Below are 20,611 nucleotides of genomic sequence, written 5' to 3'. Positions count from 1 at the left end.
ACATATTCAATTCATGAAAAATAAATATGTAAAATCTTTTTCAGAAGGGGCTCTCAAAAAACAAACTTTGGAAAAAACGCGTACAAAAAGGACAAGAATTGACAAAATGCATGCCCGGGTTTGTAACAATAGCGAAAATAATGAGGATTTGATGCAATAATTATACGCTATTCAAGACAAAGTGACAAGATTGCAAGAATTATACAGAAACATTGGAATGTAATTGTGAATGAGGAGGCACTGAGAGAATTGGTGAACAGCAGGTTATTGATGGAGTCTAATAATGATATATTAGATAACTGTTGCACACAGTAAGAGTTCATATTTATTAATCATATTATAGTTTATCAAATTGGATAATAGTGTTTAAAGAACTGATTAATGGATGACTGAAAGACTATTATGAACACAAAAAAAATATGTAGCGGTGACTTAGTGAATGATAAGCAAAAAGCATTAAAGAAATACATGACAAGTTAAGTGGTTTTTAACTTTCATATATGATCCACAAATACTTGATTTAATCTCTGTGAGAAGAAAATGCATTTGGGGGAAAGAATTAGAGCTCACATTTCACTTGAAGTTAGGGCGGATATATATGGCCCAGTAATATGAATAATTACAGAGGACAATGATGGACCAGTGCTCATAAATACAGTTGAAGACAATAATGGTAGGTACTTCCTAGAACGCTGTGCTTTAATGTCTGCTTATTTATTGTTAAAATGTATTTATCCAAATAGGGAGTCTGACTTTGCTTTACTTTCTGTTTAAATTCTAAAGGTGAAAACTACATTTCCAAGACAGGAAAGTTTGTAAAACTTATAATAACACAATGAGAAAGGATTTTATAAATACATGAAGGAATATGAACGGAATAGTTGAATAAACAAAAATAAGTATTAAACTTTTTGTAACTGTGGGGCAGATTTATGTCGTGTAAAACACCGGTGGCGCAACCTGCTGAGAGATATTTACAAGCACAGGTAAAGCCTGCCTAACTTTACCTGTGCTTGTAAATTTCACCCATTTTCATGCAAAACTTTGGGGCATTTATACAACCCCAATATATACAGTGACGTTCCCAGGGCGATAGGGGGCCTTGCCTTATGTACAAGACAGCGTTAAGCCACTTAACGTGGCTTGACGCTTCCTTGTACATAAGGCACCCGTTCACGCTAACTTGGCGTGAAAGGGGCGTGCAGTGGGTGTTGTGGTGGGCGTTCCACCGCAACACCCATTGTAGTTGATGCTGCCCCTATGTACAAGGATGGCGTACATAGTAGGCAGTTGAAAAATGAAGACCAGGAAAATCCCAGTCTTAAGTTGGCGAAACAAGGAGAAATGAATGATTTCTCTTCGTTTTTGCCTTTTCCGTGTGTGTTGCCGTGTGCAGCACACGTGGAAAAAGCAAAATGCCATTGTTTGTTTATGTATAGGAAGGTGTCCCTTCCTGTACATGAACAAACCTTTTTAAAAAATTAAATTTTGTAACTTTCATGTGTGCTGCACGAAGCAGCACTCATGAAAGTTACAAAATGGCATTTTAGGATTGTTGATGTGCAGGAAGGGGACACCTTCCTACACATAAACAATCCTCCCCTGAACGCAGACAACCTTGCACTCTGGTGCAAGGGTGCCTGCATTGGCGCTAAGTTGTTAAACTTAGCGCCATCGCAGAGGGCAACACAAGGCTGCACCACATTCCTGTAAATATGGTGCAGCCTTGCATTTAAGAAAGTGGTGGAGCATGTCGTTAAGCCAAGGAGGGTAATGGCACGCTCTGCCACTTCATTGTACATATCCCACTTTGTGTTTAGGGGCGTGACATGAGTGTTGCTGTGGGTGTTCCCATGCAAAACCCATGTGCACTGATGCATTGGCAGATTTACGAGCAATGGTAAATCTGGAAATGCATCAGAATGCTACGCCACCCTAGGGGTGGCGTAGCGAGGTGCAACGAGGAGAAATGTTTTAATTTCCCCTAGTTTCTTTCCTCATTCAATACATGCTGCATTCTACAGCATGAATTGGAAGAGGAAATCACATTAATTGATATTTGTTGTGCAGGGGGGTGACCCTTGCTGCACAAAAACAATCTCCCCACAACACAAGTATCCTTGCACCATGATGCAAGGCTTCCTGCGCCGGAGCAAGGCAGCAGTTTGTGCATCAGCGCAGGGGGAAGCCTAGAGATGTGTCATACTGTTGGAAATATGCCATATCCATGTGCTTCGAAACTAACGCACCGCGGCGCACCAAAAAGCACTGTGCTGCATTAATTTCTTTTATATCTGCCCCTGTGGGCCTTTGTGTATTGTAAGAGTCTCATCATTAGTACCAGTCATGTGTATGTACTTCCTATGATTTGGAGGGGATTAAGGTGCCCCTATACAGTTTTAACAAGGAGCTGAATATTATTTGTCAACCATGAGAGAGATTAACTTGGTACTGTATTTTGTGCAGTTGTTTCTCATCGAAAGCATATAGAGTACTATCAATAAAGACACACGACTATACCCTGATTTCTTGTTTGTTCAACTTTTTCTTGACATTAAACCAACCAATTACTTGAAAACCTACCAAGCAGAAACTGTGATAGATCCTCCAAATTGCACCTGCTCATTGACAAACTAGCCATGATTCCGGCTACAATGGGTGATCTCCTAACAGATATAAAGAATGCAAACAACACCCAAAAAAAGTAATTACAAAGGCAGTTGGATGCGAAGATACAACAAACGTGGGTTGCACCTGAAATCGAAAAAATTAGGCACCGAACCAATTCGACACAAACAAGGAAACAAACAGCACAGAGGCCCAGCCCAAAGAAAGGTATGAACTGAACATAGGAGAGGGTGTCACTGATGGACAAACACTACAAGGGAGTAAAAGCATGAGACCAGATCAAGCGGGAGCCTTAGAATCGCCCCAACAAGAAGAACAGCTTCAGAGCAACTCTGTAGAGCAGCTAAACAACTTAGAAGGAGGAGATCAACGGTTTGGCATATAGCAAACATCGAAACAACGACGGAAAATGAAGAGAAAAGGTAGAAATAAAATACCCACCATAAAGTCCTTCTTCCACCTGGCAAGCAAACCGTCAACAGAGACCCGGTTGGAACAAGGAAACATCAGCGATGAACCAAATTTATATGACAAGCAGAGTTCCATCAACGACCACCGACCAAAGGGACCAAAGGGATCAGAAATAGTGTCCCCACAAACCAAACTTTCACAAGCAGTTGAGAGTAAAGGAAAAGAGGTGAGAGTGGACAAGCAAGAAGGTCCAGGGAAATAAGATTGTAAAAAATTCCTTAGGAGGAAAAAGGTCAGAAATAAAACTTGCTGGAAGCATGGATTTACAAAAAATAGGGAGCTCAGACTCCTGGGAACTCGCAATCGTCACGGCCCCAATAATAAGGATAAAAGAACTCGATGTAAACCTCAACATGGAGACACTGAACCAGAGAGGGAAAGTCCCTCAAGCTCCCAGAACACCCCAAAGAACTGAATCTAAACTAAAATCCGAAAAATCTCAGGACAACTTCAATTACATCGACCTCAAATCAATACTATTCATCCCAGAGTACAGATCAAAGGGCAGAGAGGATATCCTAAACAGAAGTAACATCCTCCGAGTACTAAATTCTATCACTAATCTAGGAAGATTAAACACCAAAGATCTGGAAGCCGTAGAATTTGTCAGCTGCAAGCACCTGTCGGAACAGGAAATAACAAAACTACCTGGACTTCAGGAGAATTAGCGGAAAAGAATTCTAAAGGAGGAAAGGCAACTACAAGCATGGGGGATTCGAATACAACCCTATTACAAAACCAGCTACCCTGAACCATTACTTTGCAATTTCCAAGAATATAACAACACCACACAAAAAGATTGGACTGGTGTACCTAATAAATCTGTACTAAGAGGAGCCAGAGGAGGCTCAGCCGAACGAAAGGACAGAGTCCTCTCGACATCCAGGCACAAAGGTGAGACTGATTCAGGACAAGACTGGGACTGGGTAGCAAAATCCCTCAACATTAGACCGATAGGCCCATGACAGATTGAAGAACCAAACAGAAACTTGTCAAAATTAAAGCCACTGTTAAAACTATGTTCCTGGAACATAAATGGCCTAGGTCCAAAAACTACAAACAAAGATCTACTGCCATATTTCCAGCAGTTCGACTTAATTTTGCTCCAAGAAACCTGGATAGTAGAGCCGTTCCATCTTTATGGCTACAAAACATACCACCTCCCAGCCAGCGGAAACTCAAAGTTTGGTCACCTTAAAGGAGGACTGACCACATACACCTCAATAAAAACAATAAACACAGTAAAAGACCTGCTGAATAAGAACACATCAGACAACGGAATTAATGCAATACAGTTGGAAATCCTAACCCCAGGAAAAAACAGACAACAGCTAATCCTGGTAAAGACTTACCTGCACCCAAAAGGGAAAAAAACGGCGTAAAGTCCCTGGTATCAGAACTGACCAAACTCCTAATGGAAGTAGAAACACCGAATTTCATCGTATTCGGTGATTTTAATATGTTCCTCTCTAGGAGCCCTGGAAGAAATTTTGTGGGGAAAACAAACTAAGCTATCTGAAAACCTACTAAAGGATCTAACAAACTTGGGTCTGATATCAATAAATGGACGATCACCCGGAGACCGCCCCCAAGCAGCAACCTTCCACAATTTCAAGTCCAGCACAGCGATGGACTACACCTTTTTATCTTATTCACTTTTCATACTAGTAAGCGATTTCAAAATTGGCACGTCCGACTACAGCGACCATTTGCCGCAAGAACTGACCTTGATGGCTTAGGGAACAGCACAAACTCTTCCAATTGATATGCAAAACTTACAGATCACGTCAAAGTGTATAATAATTAAATGCAAACAAATGACCCAGAAAAACTTGGGAAAGAAGCCAAAACCTGCTGGGAAAGTGTTAAATCGCAGAACGACAATAATATAAGAGCCCGGGAAATCTTTCTGAAAGCTTTTGGACCCGCTAACTCCAAGTCCAAATCTCCACAAGAAACCTATGGACCAATAAACCAAAAGGAATTACTTACCTGGCCGACTAACAATCCAAAAACGTATCCTTTGACACCCCAAACCAGAAAATTAAGGCAAATAAAAAGCTCCATCAACAGAACACTCAACGGACTGCGAAAAAATGGGGCCGACAACAGCTTACAGATGAGCTGAGGAAACTAAAAAGCATGAAGAACAAGATTCTGTGGCGAATAAAACAGGATACCACAGAAAAAACATGGGCTAAATTGCTTTTTTTTTTTTTTTAATTTATTTATTTTATTATTTTTTTTGTCCTCATTTGCCTTCCCTTTTCCGAAAAAGGACATACTAACCACTTTACCCGGCTCAGAGCCTTGATTTGATTTTTCCGATGGCATAGATGTCCCAAACCGAGAAGGAATATATTCAGCTCTATCTAGGTATTTTTCAACCTGTAGGACCCATTCGATACTAGGCTGGCCCAGGTCCAAGAGCGTTAATGGCATAATCATTGGACCCGGGGGAAAAAAAATCAAAAAAAAAACAACAAAAAAACAAAAAAAAAAACCCCGGGTTCACTTCCAGTTAATCAAAAGATCCCAAAAGACCAAATTACGTTTACTAGCAGTTCTTTGGAGGTCCATTTTAGATGTTTCATATAAAGAAGACAGCCACCGAGAATGTAATGGGGGAGTTTTTTCTGTCCACTGAATACATATCTGTCTTCTTGCCAATAAGATTGCATAACAAAGGAAAGATTTCTCCTTACCCCTAATATTGTCTTCTATTCCAAAGATAACAAGTGGAAGAGTAATTACCAAGGATACTTGTAAGATAGAGTTCAACGTGTTCTTCACCTCTTCCCAGAAATTCAAAAGATCCGGACATTCTATAAACATATGTATGTCATTAGCATCCACCATATTACACTTGTTACATTTTTTGTTTGGGAGAAATTTAGACAGTTTTAGCGGTGTTATATAAGCGCGGTGAATTGAAAAAAGATGGTTGCGTCTTAGCCATGCAGGTTTTACCGTTTTATACAGTAAACCACAAGATTGTTGCCATTTCTCATCACATGGAATATCAATCACTGTCCCCCATAACTCGTCTGGTAATTTAAACTCCCCATCATTTTCTTCTAACATCTGCCAATACCAGGTGGCTACTTCTTTTCCTCCGCTTGGTCGCTCTACCAGCATTTGTTCTAACGCATTAATTTTCCCAATGTTGGAGTCTGTACGGCTTTGTGATCTCACCCAGCTATCTAGTTGGATATATTTAAATCTAGATATTTCTGTTCCTAGTAGTTCTAGTAATTCATTCCAGGCTATTCATTTCCAGTCTCTGATCAGTTGACCCCACCTAGTAATCCCTGCTTGTTTTTGTTTTTTTAGTTTGATTTTATTGAAATAAGAGAAAAGGGGGGAAAAAGGAAGGAGGGAAGGGGAGAAGAAACAGCAAAGGGGTATAATAATAATTACAACTTAAGGAAAATTACAAAGTATAATAAACAGATATCACAATGAGCATGTGAAATTTGAGCATGTACAATATAAAAAAGAGAAATAAAACGTTCTGCATACAGATAATGAAAAGACATGAAATAAAAAGGCAAAGTAAATTCAAGGTGGTTTGCGAACCTCAACAGAATCAGGAGCTAAGGAGGGGCAAGCAGGAGCGGTGGAAGAGAGATAAGAGACCAAAGGGAGCCATAAAAGGTCCCTCTTGATAGCTAGTGAGATGGGGGTGACATAGTTTGTATCCAATCGATGATGGAAACATACTGCATTCCACCAAGAACGATTGGACACATTGGCAGCATGTTTCCAATTAGAGGTAATAATGTGGAAAGCAATAGCAATTAAGAGGTCTAGGAGTTGATAATGACCAGAGGATGGAGGGAGGTCAGGAGACAGGGAACCTAGAAAAATCAAAATGGGGGATCCCTGCTTGTTTTATAATGTTTGGTAGCCTATCTTTCAAAAATACTGGTAAGCCAGGTGAGTCCCAAATAGGAGAATACGTAGAATAGTAGGACAGGCCTATTTTTTTCCTTATGTTATACCAGTTTTTAGCCCATGATTGTGCCATTTTAAGTTTAATTTTTTTGAAGAATTTATAATTTTCAAATTTGAACATAAATCCTTCAGGTGTTGAATCTGCCCCCAATATAATAGCTTTGTACATGGAGTTAGAGGTTAAATTAGATGGTGTTTTCAATAACATTCTCGAATGTGAAATCTGAAAAGCCCATGAATAGTACAGCAAGTCGGGGAGTGCAAGCCCCCCCTTTTCCCTTCTTCTTCTTAGTTTCTTCCATGATATTCTTATTGATTTATAATTCCAAATAAATGAATTAATTTCTCTTTGTGACTTTTCCAATTGTTTCTGTTCAAATGCAATTGGGATTGTATTGAAAATAAAAGTAAACTTGGGGAGGATACACATTTTGACTAAATTCACCATACCAGTTATAGAGAGTGGTAGGTGTGACCAAGACTTTAAGAGTTTCTTACTTTCCGTGTGTATTCTCTCTAGATTATTTGATCCTATTTTATCCACTTCCTGTGTTATTCTTACTCCTAAATAACGCATGGATGTTGAAATATTTGCCCCTAGCTGAATATTTGGGAGGTTCCATACCATTACCTCTGTCTTACTAGAATTTATATCATATCCCGATATTTGCCCAAATTCTTTTGCACATGCGATAATAGCTGGGAATGCCTTAATTGGGTCAGATGTACATATCAGGATATCATCCGCATATAAAGCTACCCGCTTTCCCCACTCCCCGTAGCTAAAGGATGGAATGTTAGCCTCGGTCCTAAGCCTTTGAGCAAACGGTTCTACATATAAATTGAAAAGGAGGGAGGAAAGTGGACAGCCTTGCCTCGTACCCCTGGTTATCTTAAATGCATCTGTCAGGCCCCCATTAATCATTATCCTTGCAGAAGGTGTGTTATAAAGTTATTTAATTGTTCTGCAAAAGTCTTCTCCGCACTTGAATTTTATTAAATTGCTTTACGACTCAAAAGCTAACAACAGCGCAAGATTCTGGTATACAGTAAACAAAATAGAGAATCCTAAACCCCCTGGAATAAATTCCCATATAACAGAAGAGGCATGGGTAAAACATCTAGCCCACCATTTCAACAATGAAGCTGATGGAAAAAAACAATACTCAGGGGTTCGAGTGGAGTGTCCAAAGGCCCCAAAGCCATTAGTCGAGGAGATCAACTTCCCTGGCTTAATAAAATTGATCAAGACAAGAATTGCGAAAGGCAGGAAAGAGGGGGCCTCAGGACCAAACTGAATTCCCCCCGTCCTTTATAAGCAGAAACCAAACTACTGGGCTGAGCAACTGCTCCAACTCTTTATGAAAATCTGGGTGGCAGAACAGATCCCGACCTCCTGCAAGATCATGGCACCGAGGGAAGAAACAGTGATCTCACAGAGTTTTGCCCTGCTCAACACCCGTTCCCTCCAAAAACATAACTTGGAGGTGTTCTCTCTGCTTCAAGAAGGCCACCTGGATGTGCTGAGAGTTACGGAAACATGGCTGGAAGAGTCTTCCACCCCGGACTTGGTGGCTTCACTTCCACCTAATTTTTCTGCCATTAGTAACAACAGGAAAGGCAGTAGGAAGGGGGGTGTAGCTTTCCTTCTCCTTCAAGACAGAAACAATCTGTGCAGAAAGTCTGGAGGGTGCGGACGTGCTAGGGGTCAAGTTTTGCTCAGCCACCAAATGTTTGGTGATGTTGTTAGTCTACTGCCCCCCACGGATGCCACCAGGCTTTATTGAACTCTTTTTGGGACTAGTTCATGATCTCCGCTCTCGGTATGAAGGCATGGTAGTAATGGGAGATTTCAATCTCCACTGGGAGGAATCCCCAAAAGATGCCCAGTCAAACAGCTAGAAGAGGCTATGACCTCCTTAGATTTACATCAGAGGGTGGTAGGGTCGACACATCAAGAAGGTCACACCCTGGATTTGATCTGGACATCTGTCCCATTACAGAGCCCTTTTACTATCTCTCACTGCGTCTGGTCAGATCATCACCTACTGCAGGGGAGACTTTCACTTCCAGGGCGAATTACATCTGCCCAAGCAGGGTGGTAGGTCATAAGAAGCTGGAATAAAATCAGTACAGACGCCCTAGTATCCACCTTGGGGAAACAATCCTCTCATCTTAAGATACAACCGGAGGATGAAATTGAGGCTGCTAGCCTCAAGTTGTCACATAAACTCAAAAATGCCATTGAAGTAGTTGCACCATCACGGAGAGTAAAAATTGTGGATAAGGACAAAAGTGCCCCATGGTTCAATGAGGCACTGAGGATATTGAAACGCTCCCTACATCAGAGTGAGAGAGCCTGGCGAAAGGGGTATGATCCTAGCACTCGGGCCATGTATGTAAAGGAGTTTGTCATCTATAAACAAGCAATCAGGGCTAGGAAAGCAGAGTTCTATGAGGGTAGAATTTCGGCGGCAATCAATCCGCAGAAAGAAATTTTTACGGTCCTGACAGAGCATGAGGATGAATAAAGAACAGACCCCCTCCTTTTCGCAGGAAGACTGTCAAAACTTTCAGTCCTTTTTCACCAATAAAATAATGGATCTTTTGACCGAAATCTAGCGTACTCCTAGATTTAGCTGTGCGAGAGACATTGAGAGACATTGTGCCCACTATTCTCGTAGTTACGCAGTCGTTAACTGCACTACCATTATTCACCAAGGAGACGTTGGGAGTAGTGATGGGACGAGTTAAGTCTGGCTCACCAGCAGACCCTTGTCCTCCAAGTATTTTTAAACAAGCTTGGCCTGGGCTTGAGGATGATGTACTCTCTCTCCTCAATAGCTCCTTGATAACAGGACAGGTTCCTGCCAATTGTAAGGAGGCCTGTTTGATTCCACTATTAAAGAAGCCGGGGGCTGACACTAAGGTCCTGAAAATTTTTAGGCCCATTTCACAACTGCCATTCTTAGCCAAAATAATTGAGCAACATGTTCTGCCAGTGCTCTTGTGTCATCTTGAAAACAACAATCTGCTAGAACCCAACCAAGCTGGGTTCAGAGCTCATCACAGCACGGAATTGGTCATGCTTTCCGTGCCGGATGAACTGAGACTCAGGGCAGAAAAGAAAATCCTGTGTGCCCTGGTGCTGTTGGACCTCTCCGCGGCATTTGACACGGTCAATCACTATCAACTTTTGTTGCAGTTGAGGGACTTAGGTATCCAGAGCACTGCCCACGCCTGGCTGACATCTTTCCTTGCCGGCCGGGTTCAGAGAGTACAATTTGGCGAACCTGGTCTCTGAACCAGCGGACCTTACATGTGGAGTCCCACAGGGCTCGGCTCTCTCAACCTTATTGTTTAACGCCTACCTGCAGCCCCTAATTTCGGCATTAAATCAGATGGATTGCCGGATTTACAACTATGCCGACGACACCCAGATTAATATTCAAATTGATAACTCACCTACAGCACATCTGAGACTGAAAAATATTTAAAAATTTACTGTCAACTGGATGACGGCCAACGCGCTGAAAATAAATCCAGACAAGACTGAGGTGCTGGCGATTACGACGGCATCCAGTCCTTGGAAAGATCTCCTTTTGGCCCACTGAACTAGGGCCTTCCCCGGAACCAGCAGTGGCCGTGAAAAGTCTCGGTCTATACATAGATGCCAAACTCACTATGTCTACCCAGGTCTCAGCGGTTGTAGGCACTTGTGTCGGCCTACTGAGACAATTGCGTAAATTATCCCCTCTCCGGACTTTGGATATGCTCAGACGGGCAGTGTCAGCTTTGATTCTGGCGCGGTTGGATTATGGAAACTCCTTGTATGCCAGTCTTCCTCAACAACTGCTGGCTAGATTACAAACTGTTATGAACGACGCAGCCAGATTAATTTTTAATAAACCCAGAAGGACACATGCCACCCCACTCCTTCGTGAGCTCCATTGGCTTCCAATCAGGCAACAGGCTCAGTTCAAGGGCCTCTGCATTACGCACAAAGCCCTGTATGGGCAAGCCCAAAAATAGATTAGGGAGCGTTTAGTTCCTTATGCTCCCAGTAGGACCCTACGATCGGCAGATGCCGCATTTCTTACTTGACCCAGGTTGAAGCTATCTACTCTTGGAGGGCGAGCGTTTTCCAATACAATTCCCATAGTCTGGAACAACTTACCAGTGAGCTTGCACAAGGAAACGCGTTTACTACCATTCAGAAAAAAGCTGAAAACCGTCTTGTTTCAGGAAGCATGGGGTACGCTTTAGTGGCCTCTTGTGCATTCCAGGTGCATCCGCTGATAAGCGCTTAGAGACCCCTGGGTGATAAGGCGCTCTATAAATCCGAAATACAAATACAAATACAAAATTATCGCCCTGATATACAAAAAAGGCAATAGGAGCAAAGCAAAGAACTACAGGCTCATCGCCCTCATGGACATTGATGCCAAATATTTCTCGGGTCTCCTACTAGAAGAACTAACGGAATGGGCATCAAAGAAAAACGTAATTCCCATTAACCAGACTGGCTTCCAAAAAAACACAGGGACAACGACAAACCGTCCAGCTCTCTCTCTTTTAATAGACTCCACAATTAAACAAAAAAATCCATTATTTGTCTGTTTCATCAACTACTCATCTGCTTTTGACAGCCTAGACAGAGGAAAACTTTGGGCCAAGCTCTCAGGCTGGGACGTAGACCCAAAACCTTTGAATCTATTGATTTTATTTCAAACAGAAACCTGGATTCAAATAAAACTGGGGTCAGGCAATTGCTTATCAAGGGAAATACCAACTACAAAAGGACTGAAGCAGGGGTGCGTCCTCGCACCGACCCTGTTCAATCTCTTTATGTCCGACCTCTCCGCAGACCTTGATAACTGTAATCATCACGCCCCAAACTTAGGGGGCTACATTCTGTCTAACCTTCTGTATGCGGACGATTTAATATTAATAAGCCGAACTCCCGTTGCCTCCAACACCTTATAAATACAACGAGTAATTTCTCAGAAAGGAACAGACTAAGCATAAATCTAGAAAAATCAAAGGTGATGATAATAAATAAAAAATTTAAAAAACAACACCCACAGTGGTTTCTACGTGACCAGAAGATGAAGATAGTCAAAGAATACAAATACTTGGGCATAATTTTCGATATGAAGGGGACATTCGAACAACAAAAAATGGCGATCAGAAACAGAGGGATATCATTGGCCGTTGCATTAAAGAGCATTAAGAACAAAATAACAGGCCAAAACCTAATACCTCTGCTAGATGTGCTACAAGCAAGACTACTGCCATCGATAACTTACGGCAGCGAAAGCATGAGAGGGAGAGATGAGTCCATCTTAGACAAAGTAGTGTCCAAAGCAATGCGAATACTTTTCAGCCTCCCATCGTACACTTCGCAAGCGCAATTAAGACTTGAGTTCTGCCTCCAAAAACAACAAATAGCACGCAAGGGTGCATACGCCAAATACTGCCACAAAATAAAGAGAGCTGAGATAGGTACCTTGAACACATACCTATGGAAAGAGCTGGAAAGGAACAAGGACAGCCCTGCAATGGTCTATCTCCAAGCAGCAATAAATTCTCTAGTGCTAAAAGATCTCTGGGAAGTGAACAGGACTCACAAATGCTTTAAGTGGCTCGTAAATAAAACAGTGAAGATACTATCCCGGGAAGAAGATAAATCTGCACTTACCAGGAGGGCCAACGGGTGGTTCGTGATCCAGAGCTATACCAGGTCCCTACCACAGGCATACGTAGGCACAGGGTTCTTACTGGCAGCAAAGGAATCTTTTTTGCAGTTGAGGATGGACACGTTCGGAATTCAATACAAACTGCAGACATTGCGGTGACCCAAAAGAGGATGTCTTGCACTTACTATGCAGTTGTAAAGCCCTAGAGAATGAACAAAGGCTACAACTAACACAGCTTTGGAACCAAAGATGTCTGCGAACCCGCCGACAGGCATTGTTGGCATGCTTTTTGGGGGGAGACATTCAATTAGCCTACAGACTGGTACGTTTTATGAAATCAGTAAATACTGCGCTAAAGCCCCTTGCCAGCACTCGAACTGGAAAAAATCAGACGCCGGGCTAATAATCTTTGCCTGTAAAGGTCTTACTCCAGTCAAATTTGTTAGCGAACTTTCACGGAACTGTAAGCATAAAAAGTACAAATTGACATTTGTCTGAAAGGAAACTCTGGGTTTTTAAACTTTTTTAACTATGGAGGGTTTTAAGATGTTTAATAATTTTCTGTAAATATTTATATATTCATATATAACAATATCGCAAATTTCGAAAGGCCTTCACACCAATGATATTGTAATGAAATGATCTGTTTTCTCTATGTGCTTTGCAAAAGTTCTCAATTATGTATTTTTAGCTCAATTGCAAAGATTTTTATTAATCATGCAATAAAGAATTTACTTACTTACCAAGCATTTGAATGCAACTGAATTGGTAACATTGTTTTTGTTTTGGGAAATATGTGATATGGCATTCTAAGTTTGACATGTAAATTACATTTATTACATGGATTATAGGATGCTGAAATATATTGTTTTATTTTTTGCAGGCAGAGTTTACTGATATGATTGGGATGGTAGATTACATGGACATTATGAAGCTTGCTATTTCATCTAACAATGCCCCTGCAACATCAGATGAAAATGTCACAGTGACGAAGACAACATTTAATAATGTTCCTGTTCATTTATATGTTCCAAAAAAGTCCTCACATACTCAAAGGAGAGCAATGATTTATTTCCATGGTGGAGGATGGTGCATAGGAAGTCCCGGTACGTCACATACTAAAATGATGTCACTTAATGAAATAAGATAATTAATGCTTATTTATTTTTAGTTTATCATTTATTATTCTAAGTAGTGAGATGAATGAAATTTGAAAGAGACTGCTGTCATTTACATCATTTACCTCATCTACAATGTGCAATTGTTGCTCTGGCTTTGTGATTTACCTCCTCTCCAAACCTCGCTCAGTGACTTCAGGTGAAGTTGAACACTGACGAGGCTGTAGAGGAGGACCCTAGAGTTTTCACATTCGTTCTTCACCCCCATTACGTTTACGGGTCCTTCACATGATGGATAAGTCCAGGAAGAAGTAGAGTGCATGTACCCAAAACTGAGGTGTTTTCAGTATGTGTTTTCTTCTGTTTCGTTTTTTCCTTAGAAGGCCAGAATCAAATACAGCCAACACTTGTAGAGTCTTAGAAGAAGAGGAGTCTATCTATGTAAAATGGATTTTGGACTAATTCATGTGTTCGTCAGGATGTAAGAAAATTAGTGGATGTTTCTCCAGTTGACTTCTTGCAAGTGTGACTACATTCTAGGTGGAATATGACCTACAATTATTATATAAACACTTATAGTCTTGAAAACCATTGGGGGACAATACATTGATTGATATTGTATAACCCTACCTGTAGCAGCTGTTTGTTTTATTACTGTGGTTATTTGTTTATGTCCTAAGACTTTTTGTTTGTATCATGAAGTTCATGTCCAGAGATCCTGAAGCAAAAACAGAAGGAATTGTAAAAATGTGTATTGGCTGCTATTTCTAGAAAAATGTGTTGATTAGTAGGTAATTTCTCATTAAATCAAAATTCAAGCAATAATTGTTTCATTCTGAGTAATTGCCCTAGGCTATAATTGATCACCACCATATACCGTCTACATTGTTTCCTTGAGTAGAGATGTCTATAGTTTGGCTGAGGAATATGGCCAGTAGAATAGTGGGCAGTACTTTTTTTCCCTTGGGTTATTCCATTCATGATACTCTACATGACAGGTTGGGCAAGTAAACAATGATCCTCCCACCAGGTTTGAATAAGGTCATTCTTATGATGTCTAAAACCATCCACAGTACACAAAAAATGTATGAGTATTTGTTTGGATTAGGGTTCTATCTCTGCCTTTTAAAAAGTATGGCAGAATTGAAAAAACAAGTTAAAAGTCACTGCCCCTTCCATCTGCCGGGTATGTCCCAGTTACGACTACTATAGCACACAAGAAGAGAGACATGAAAAAGAGATCATAGACCCATTGATTTCGCAATTATGTCCCAGATTCTCCATGACCTTCTTTCTACCTCTATCTATGGGGGCCATTAAGAACCTCTGGTTATGCCGCCCCTCCCTTATTCGCCTATATTTTTTGTGGCACAAACATGCCCTGGAAAGGCAGCAATGACATTATTTGAGCTCACAAATATGAATGTTAAAGATCATACAGAGAGCCGTTTTTGCAGAGCTGAAGGTTATTGCGAATCTTTGTTCAATACTGAATGCCACAGCTCATGCTCTAAATGGAATACATTTAAAAGATAGATTTCCAAAGGGACACTGGCAAACTGCATCATTTCATTTGATGATAGATTCAATAAGTTACCTTATAAGGTATTCCATTCCAAAGTGGGCATCCATTTGGGGAGTATTGAGTTGCAGTCTGATTTTAGATAATTTGGGCAATTTACAAGAACTATTGGGCACAACTGTTAACAACCCAAATAGGAATGTAGATGGTTTCAAACCTGATGCACCACCAATTGCTCATCACTGCTCAGATAGGGCCATTTGAAGAGGAGAAGGAAACGTACTATAAAAACTATTTAAGGTTTCAGGGTCCTGTACAGCATAAAGGTGTATCTTTATTTTCATGAGCAATAAGGTAAATGGTGCTGTCACGTATAGTGATTAATCTATAAGAGAAGGTATGGATAGCCAAGGTTAGCTCACACCAATCTGAGTAGAGGTTAAATTAGTGGATAACATGTTGGTGAGTAAAATGTGGAAACCCCTATTTATTTAAATTATGTTGTAGGTAAGAGTGTTGTATTTCTATCTAGGACCCTAATTAGATATTCCCGATTCATGCCCTTATGTGGTTATAACAAATAATATCCTTATAAAGGCATAGGAATCACGTCCATATTTAGTAATAGCCCATGCAGTCCAAATATGGCAAGGCTACTCCCATAGACTCCTAGAAAGCACAACGCCTTCTTTTAACAAACCAAGCCACCAGCAGCCCGGGAAAACCCACTGCTCTTGTTTTGATTTGCACAAGAACTCCTGGAGTCCAGAAAGAACTGTTAGTTCTTGGTGACGTCTTATGTCCAACCTTACGTCAAACCCGGCACCTTTCAGGTATAAATATACCAATGTTGCCTTAAGCAAACACACAGTGGTTGGGAGCAGAGCGACGTTCTACTTGCCCGAGAGCCCAGCTGTTGCGGAGAGCTGAAGGAAACCGCCCCTCCCTTTGACGCACTGAGAGAGACGCTGTCTATTTCTCCAGCCGAGAAAATCCAGCTCCGGTGTTCCCAAGTCACCCTCGCGGGTTGCTGGGAGATCGAGTCCTGAGAAGCGAGATACAAGACCTGTTTCATTCTATAACCAAGGTTCGTAGCTGATTAAAACCTTAGAGAGAATTCTTGATTCCGATACTTGGCAAAAACTTAACTTAACTTAAAACTGCAACTTACTTACTCCTTCCCACGTATTAGGCTTAGGTCAGGTACACTGGGGTAGGCATATCTTAGAAGCACCAGTTGAGTTTGTTAGTCAATGTTATTATGTATGTATATATTTTATCCATTTTAAAGTATTGTATGGCTAAGAAACCATATCAATGCTTTTACAGTATTATTTCATAATACTACTTTTACTGTACTCACTTTACTTCATAATAAGTATTGCAATTGTGGCAATTCATTTCTCTTGCATGAGAAAGAAGACTGCTCAATAAAATAACACCTTTTATTGAAAACGCCTGTCTCTCTATTTCTCTGCACTCTGGTGGAACTAAGCATGCACGATTGACTGAGTGAAATAGCTGTCTATTGTTTTCACACGACTCTAGAGATACACTCTTTATTCTGAGGGAGCAAAGTTGTCATGTTATATGGTTGTCAGAAGCTAATCCCTTCTTGTCTAAATCAGGATGGGTAACCCTTTCCTGAACATTCAAGAAAGTTTCTAGTGACCTCTGAGCTAGCTGGCAAAACGAATTAAGTCTAATATAGTCAGTAGAGACCTAGATGACCTCAGTCCCACGTCTACACTGCTGTTTATATTATTCCAATGCGCAGAGCCTATTGGGAATATAGGAACTACACTACATGGCGCCCAACGTTTGTTAAGGCGATAATCTAATGCAAGACACTAGAGTAACTCAGTCGTGCTTATCACACAGACCCCCTTTCTCCCGTAAAAACTCCAATAGACTTCTGGAGTGGGTAAAAGGTTAATATCCGCCGGAACTTAGTAGGATGAGAATCCTATGTATTAGTTTCTGGTTTAGTCAACGTTGAAGGATACAGTGTTCCAAAATATTGTGCACCTAGTCTTTGTTTCCTTGAAACTTGATCTGCAACAAAACTTTTTGTCAGTAAAATGGGAGAAAGTGAAGATGAAAGAGAGCAAGCTAAAATAGAAGATCAACTCCTAGCGGATGACACAACCATCCAAGAGAATGACCCGAATGCTATAATCATTCCGGTTAATGTAAGAAGAACTATAACTCTTAAACTTATAGAAAATGGACTATCACCAAGAGGTGGTACGGTTATATTCGTGAAAGAGGCACATGAGTTTCGGCAGACAGAGGTATTCTATTCATGGATATATTTTCCAGCAGCACACGCTGTGACAAAAGATTTCCACTATTACAAAATAGAGGAACCTCCGGATGAATACACTCCTTTCGAGGATGTTGAAATCCCACTAACTTACCAAGAGCACCTTCTCTGGTTTAAAGGCGCCCTAAAACATCAAAATCACATCACTAGACACGGTCCACTAGGTAGACCAGGAGCCACGTGGCCGGTTCTAGCCAGCTACGCAACACACCCAGACATTGAAACAATGTCAAGCGAAGAACTCCTAGTTAAGCTAAAAGAATTAACAAAGGCATATAGAGAATTAGTTCAATTGGCAATGGACGATATAACGTACCTCCAAAAATTGAAGGAGACAGATATAACAGACCAACCATTTGAACTTGCCAGAATCATAGAAAAATCCTATGAAGAGCTAGGAAGAGATAATTTGGGTGGGAAACCAGTAAAACCCCAACTAACTGAAAATCCTGAAAAAACATTTATTAAAAATAATCTAAATACTCCAAAAAAGGGTTTGGATGGTAATAAACAATCCACTCCCAAGGAAAAACGTTTCCAGTCCAGAGGAAGGTCTCCTCAACGGTGAGAAAGATCTCCTGGCCGAAGAGGCAAGTCTCCCCAAAGGGAACCCTCTGAGAAAAGATACAACCTTAGAGATAGGGATAAATTGAGAAAACCTGATAGATATCAAGATATTGATACACATCCCTCTCGATCTTTTCAGACTTCCTCACAGAAATCGGAAAGAAGAGGACGGTCAGAACACAAGGAAGAGCACGTCAAGTCCAAAGACAAAGAACCTGCTCATCAAAATAAAAAATCACAATTTCCCAGAAAGAAGGTAGCAAGTATTAAAATTAAATATGCTGAGGATTCTGAGGACACAACTGAAAAACGGAGAGTGGGCCCAGACAATGCTAGACAGCGCAGCAGAAGAGACAATAGCTCGCAAGATCCTGATGAATCTTCTGGAGACAGTGGACACAAATGAATGCATTCAGGTGGAAACTGCAGACACACGAGTTAGCGTGCCCCATAAACTATATGAAATAACATTACGTATAGAGGGAGATAAAACTAGGAAAATAAAAGGTCTCTTTTGGGAGAAACTTTCTAAAGGCTATGACATCCTGTTAGCTGAAAAAGACTGGCCACCAGAGTTTGTCAGGGAGTGCCCTCATGGCGAAGAAATTATTATGCCTGCCTTCTCAAATCATATTCCTATTCATAAAAAATACACATTTGCAAGAAAATGGGCAGTGGCCCAAGCCCCTGCTTTATATAAAAATCATGTAGGATGGGACGAGGATTCTCCTCCCCACAAAATCCAGTTAAAAAAATCAACCTACTGCACAAAGGCAGTACCCAGTTAAACAAGAAGCTAAAAAGCAAGTCAGGGAGATCTTAGATCAACTTGAATATCAAGGGGTGATTGAAACATGCACCTCACAAATGAACAATCCCTTGTTTCCTGTCTCCAAGCCAGACAATTCATATCGCCTAGTTTTGGACTACAGACATTTAAACTCCTGCTTCAAAACTTTTGCAGTACAAAACTCACACAGTGCAGCACTAATGAATAACATTGTGCGCAAATAATATAAAACGACATTAGATATATCTAATGGATTCTTCTGTCAAAACATTGCACCTGAAAGCAGGTATTTGACCGCTTTCTCAATAATGGGGTCGCAAAAACAATTTTGCCGACTCCCACAGGGATTCAAGAATAGCCCAGGAATATTCTCAGCAAGGGTAACAGAGTTACTACAAATATATGAAGATGAGGCATTATCCTATGTCGATGACATCTATCTTACAGACGATGACCTGGAGACTCACTTAAAAAGAGTGAACCCCATAATACTTGGGTTCGCATCAGAGGGTTACAAATTCAACTTTAAAAAGTCAAGAATTGCCCATCTAACAGTCCTATTTCTAGGATATGAATTATCAAGTGAAGGCAAAAGCCTGGCAGACAACTTCCTAGAGAAGTGCGCAGTACTCCAAGCACCAAAAACGCTGAAAAATTTACAATCAATACTAGGCTTCCTGAATTTCAGTAGAACATACATTCTAAATTATGCAGAGAGGGTTAAACCTCTCTATGAATTGATAAAACCTGATTTCAAACCAATACATTGGACTCAGAAACACACAGAAATTTTAAGATCATTACAAACAGACTTGTTAGCTAAAACAAAATTGCAAACTCGCGAAAACGTACGCAACCTTGTAATCTGAGTCATCCCAGGAAGATGCGGATTCACATACCTGACCTCTAATGAGGGAGAAATGGTACCTATAGCTTACAAATCACATTTGTACACTCAACCTGAAATGAAATTCAGTTCTACAGAAAAAATTCTGACAGCGGTTCAAACTGCTGTAGCAAGAGAAAGAGCCCTAGCCCAAGGCAAGAGAATAACTGTTTATACAGCAGAATCAGCCCTTGAGGCATTAACAAGTCCACGCAATCTAAATGCAGTGGCATTAGATCCAAAATGGATAAAATGGGAAAATTCTCTTGCTGCAGAAGACGTGAAATACTATTTTGACCTGAAAATGAAAAAACTAGACGATTTAGAATACGAACAGGAATATCCTCTGCCAATCGAAATTCTGCCTCTCGAACAATATACCCGTGTAATCTATATGGACAGATTTGCACAACATTACGATGTAGAGAAAAAATCCTACAATGCAGCATGCGCTATTGTTAAAGGTCGCTGGCGCTCTGGTAAATTCAAACCAATGATTACCAAAACTGAATCACTCAGAAACTGTTCAGCTCAGCGAGCTGAAATAAGATCTTTAAAGATGGCGCTTGAAAATGCCGATCGCGAATTCCCCACACTGATAGTGTGCGATTCGCATTACTGCGTCAAGTCATACAATAGTGACATAC

General features: G+C 40.8%; 1 protein-coding gene across 1 annotated transcript in view; it reads left to right on the top strand.

Moving 5' to 3' along the window:
* The window catches only part of LOC147683762 (arylacetamide deacetylase-like), a 190,801-nt gene that overhangs the window by 50,741 nt on the left and 119,449 nt on the right, over positions 1-20,611 (top strand). The window contains exon 2 of the mRNA XM_086944131.1: positions 13,639-13,861. Within this exon, the coding sequence (XP_086800257.1) occupies positions 13,639-13,861 (223 nt within the window). The remainder of the gene's footprint in view (positions 1-13,638; positions 13,862-20,611) is intronic.

This window comes from Lissotriton vulgaris, chromosome 11, assembly GCF_964263255.1.
Source record: "Lissotriton vulgaris chromosome 11, aLisVul1.2, whole genome shotgun sequence".
NCBI lineage: Eukaryota > Metazoa > Chordata > Amphibia > Caudata > Salamandridae > Lissotriton > Lissotriton vulgaris.
The sequence above is the reverse complement of the archived record's forward strand: the minus strand, read 5'-3'. Positions and strand labels throughout refer to the sequence as shown.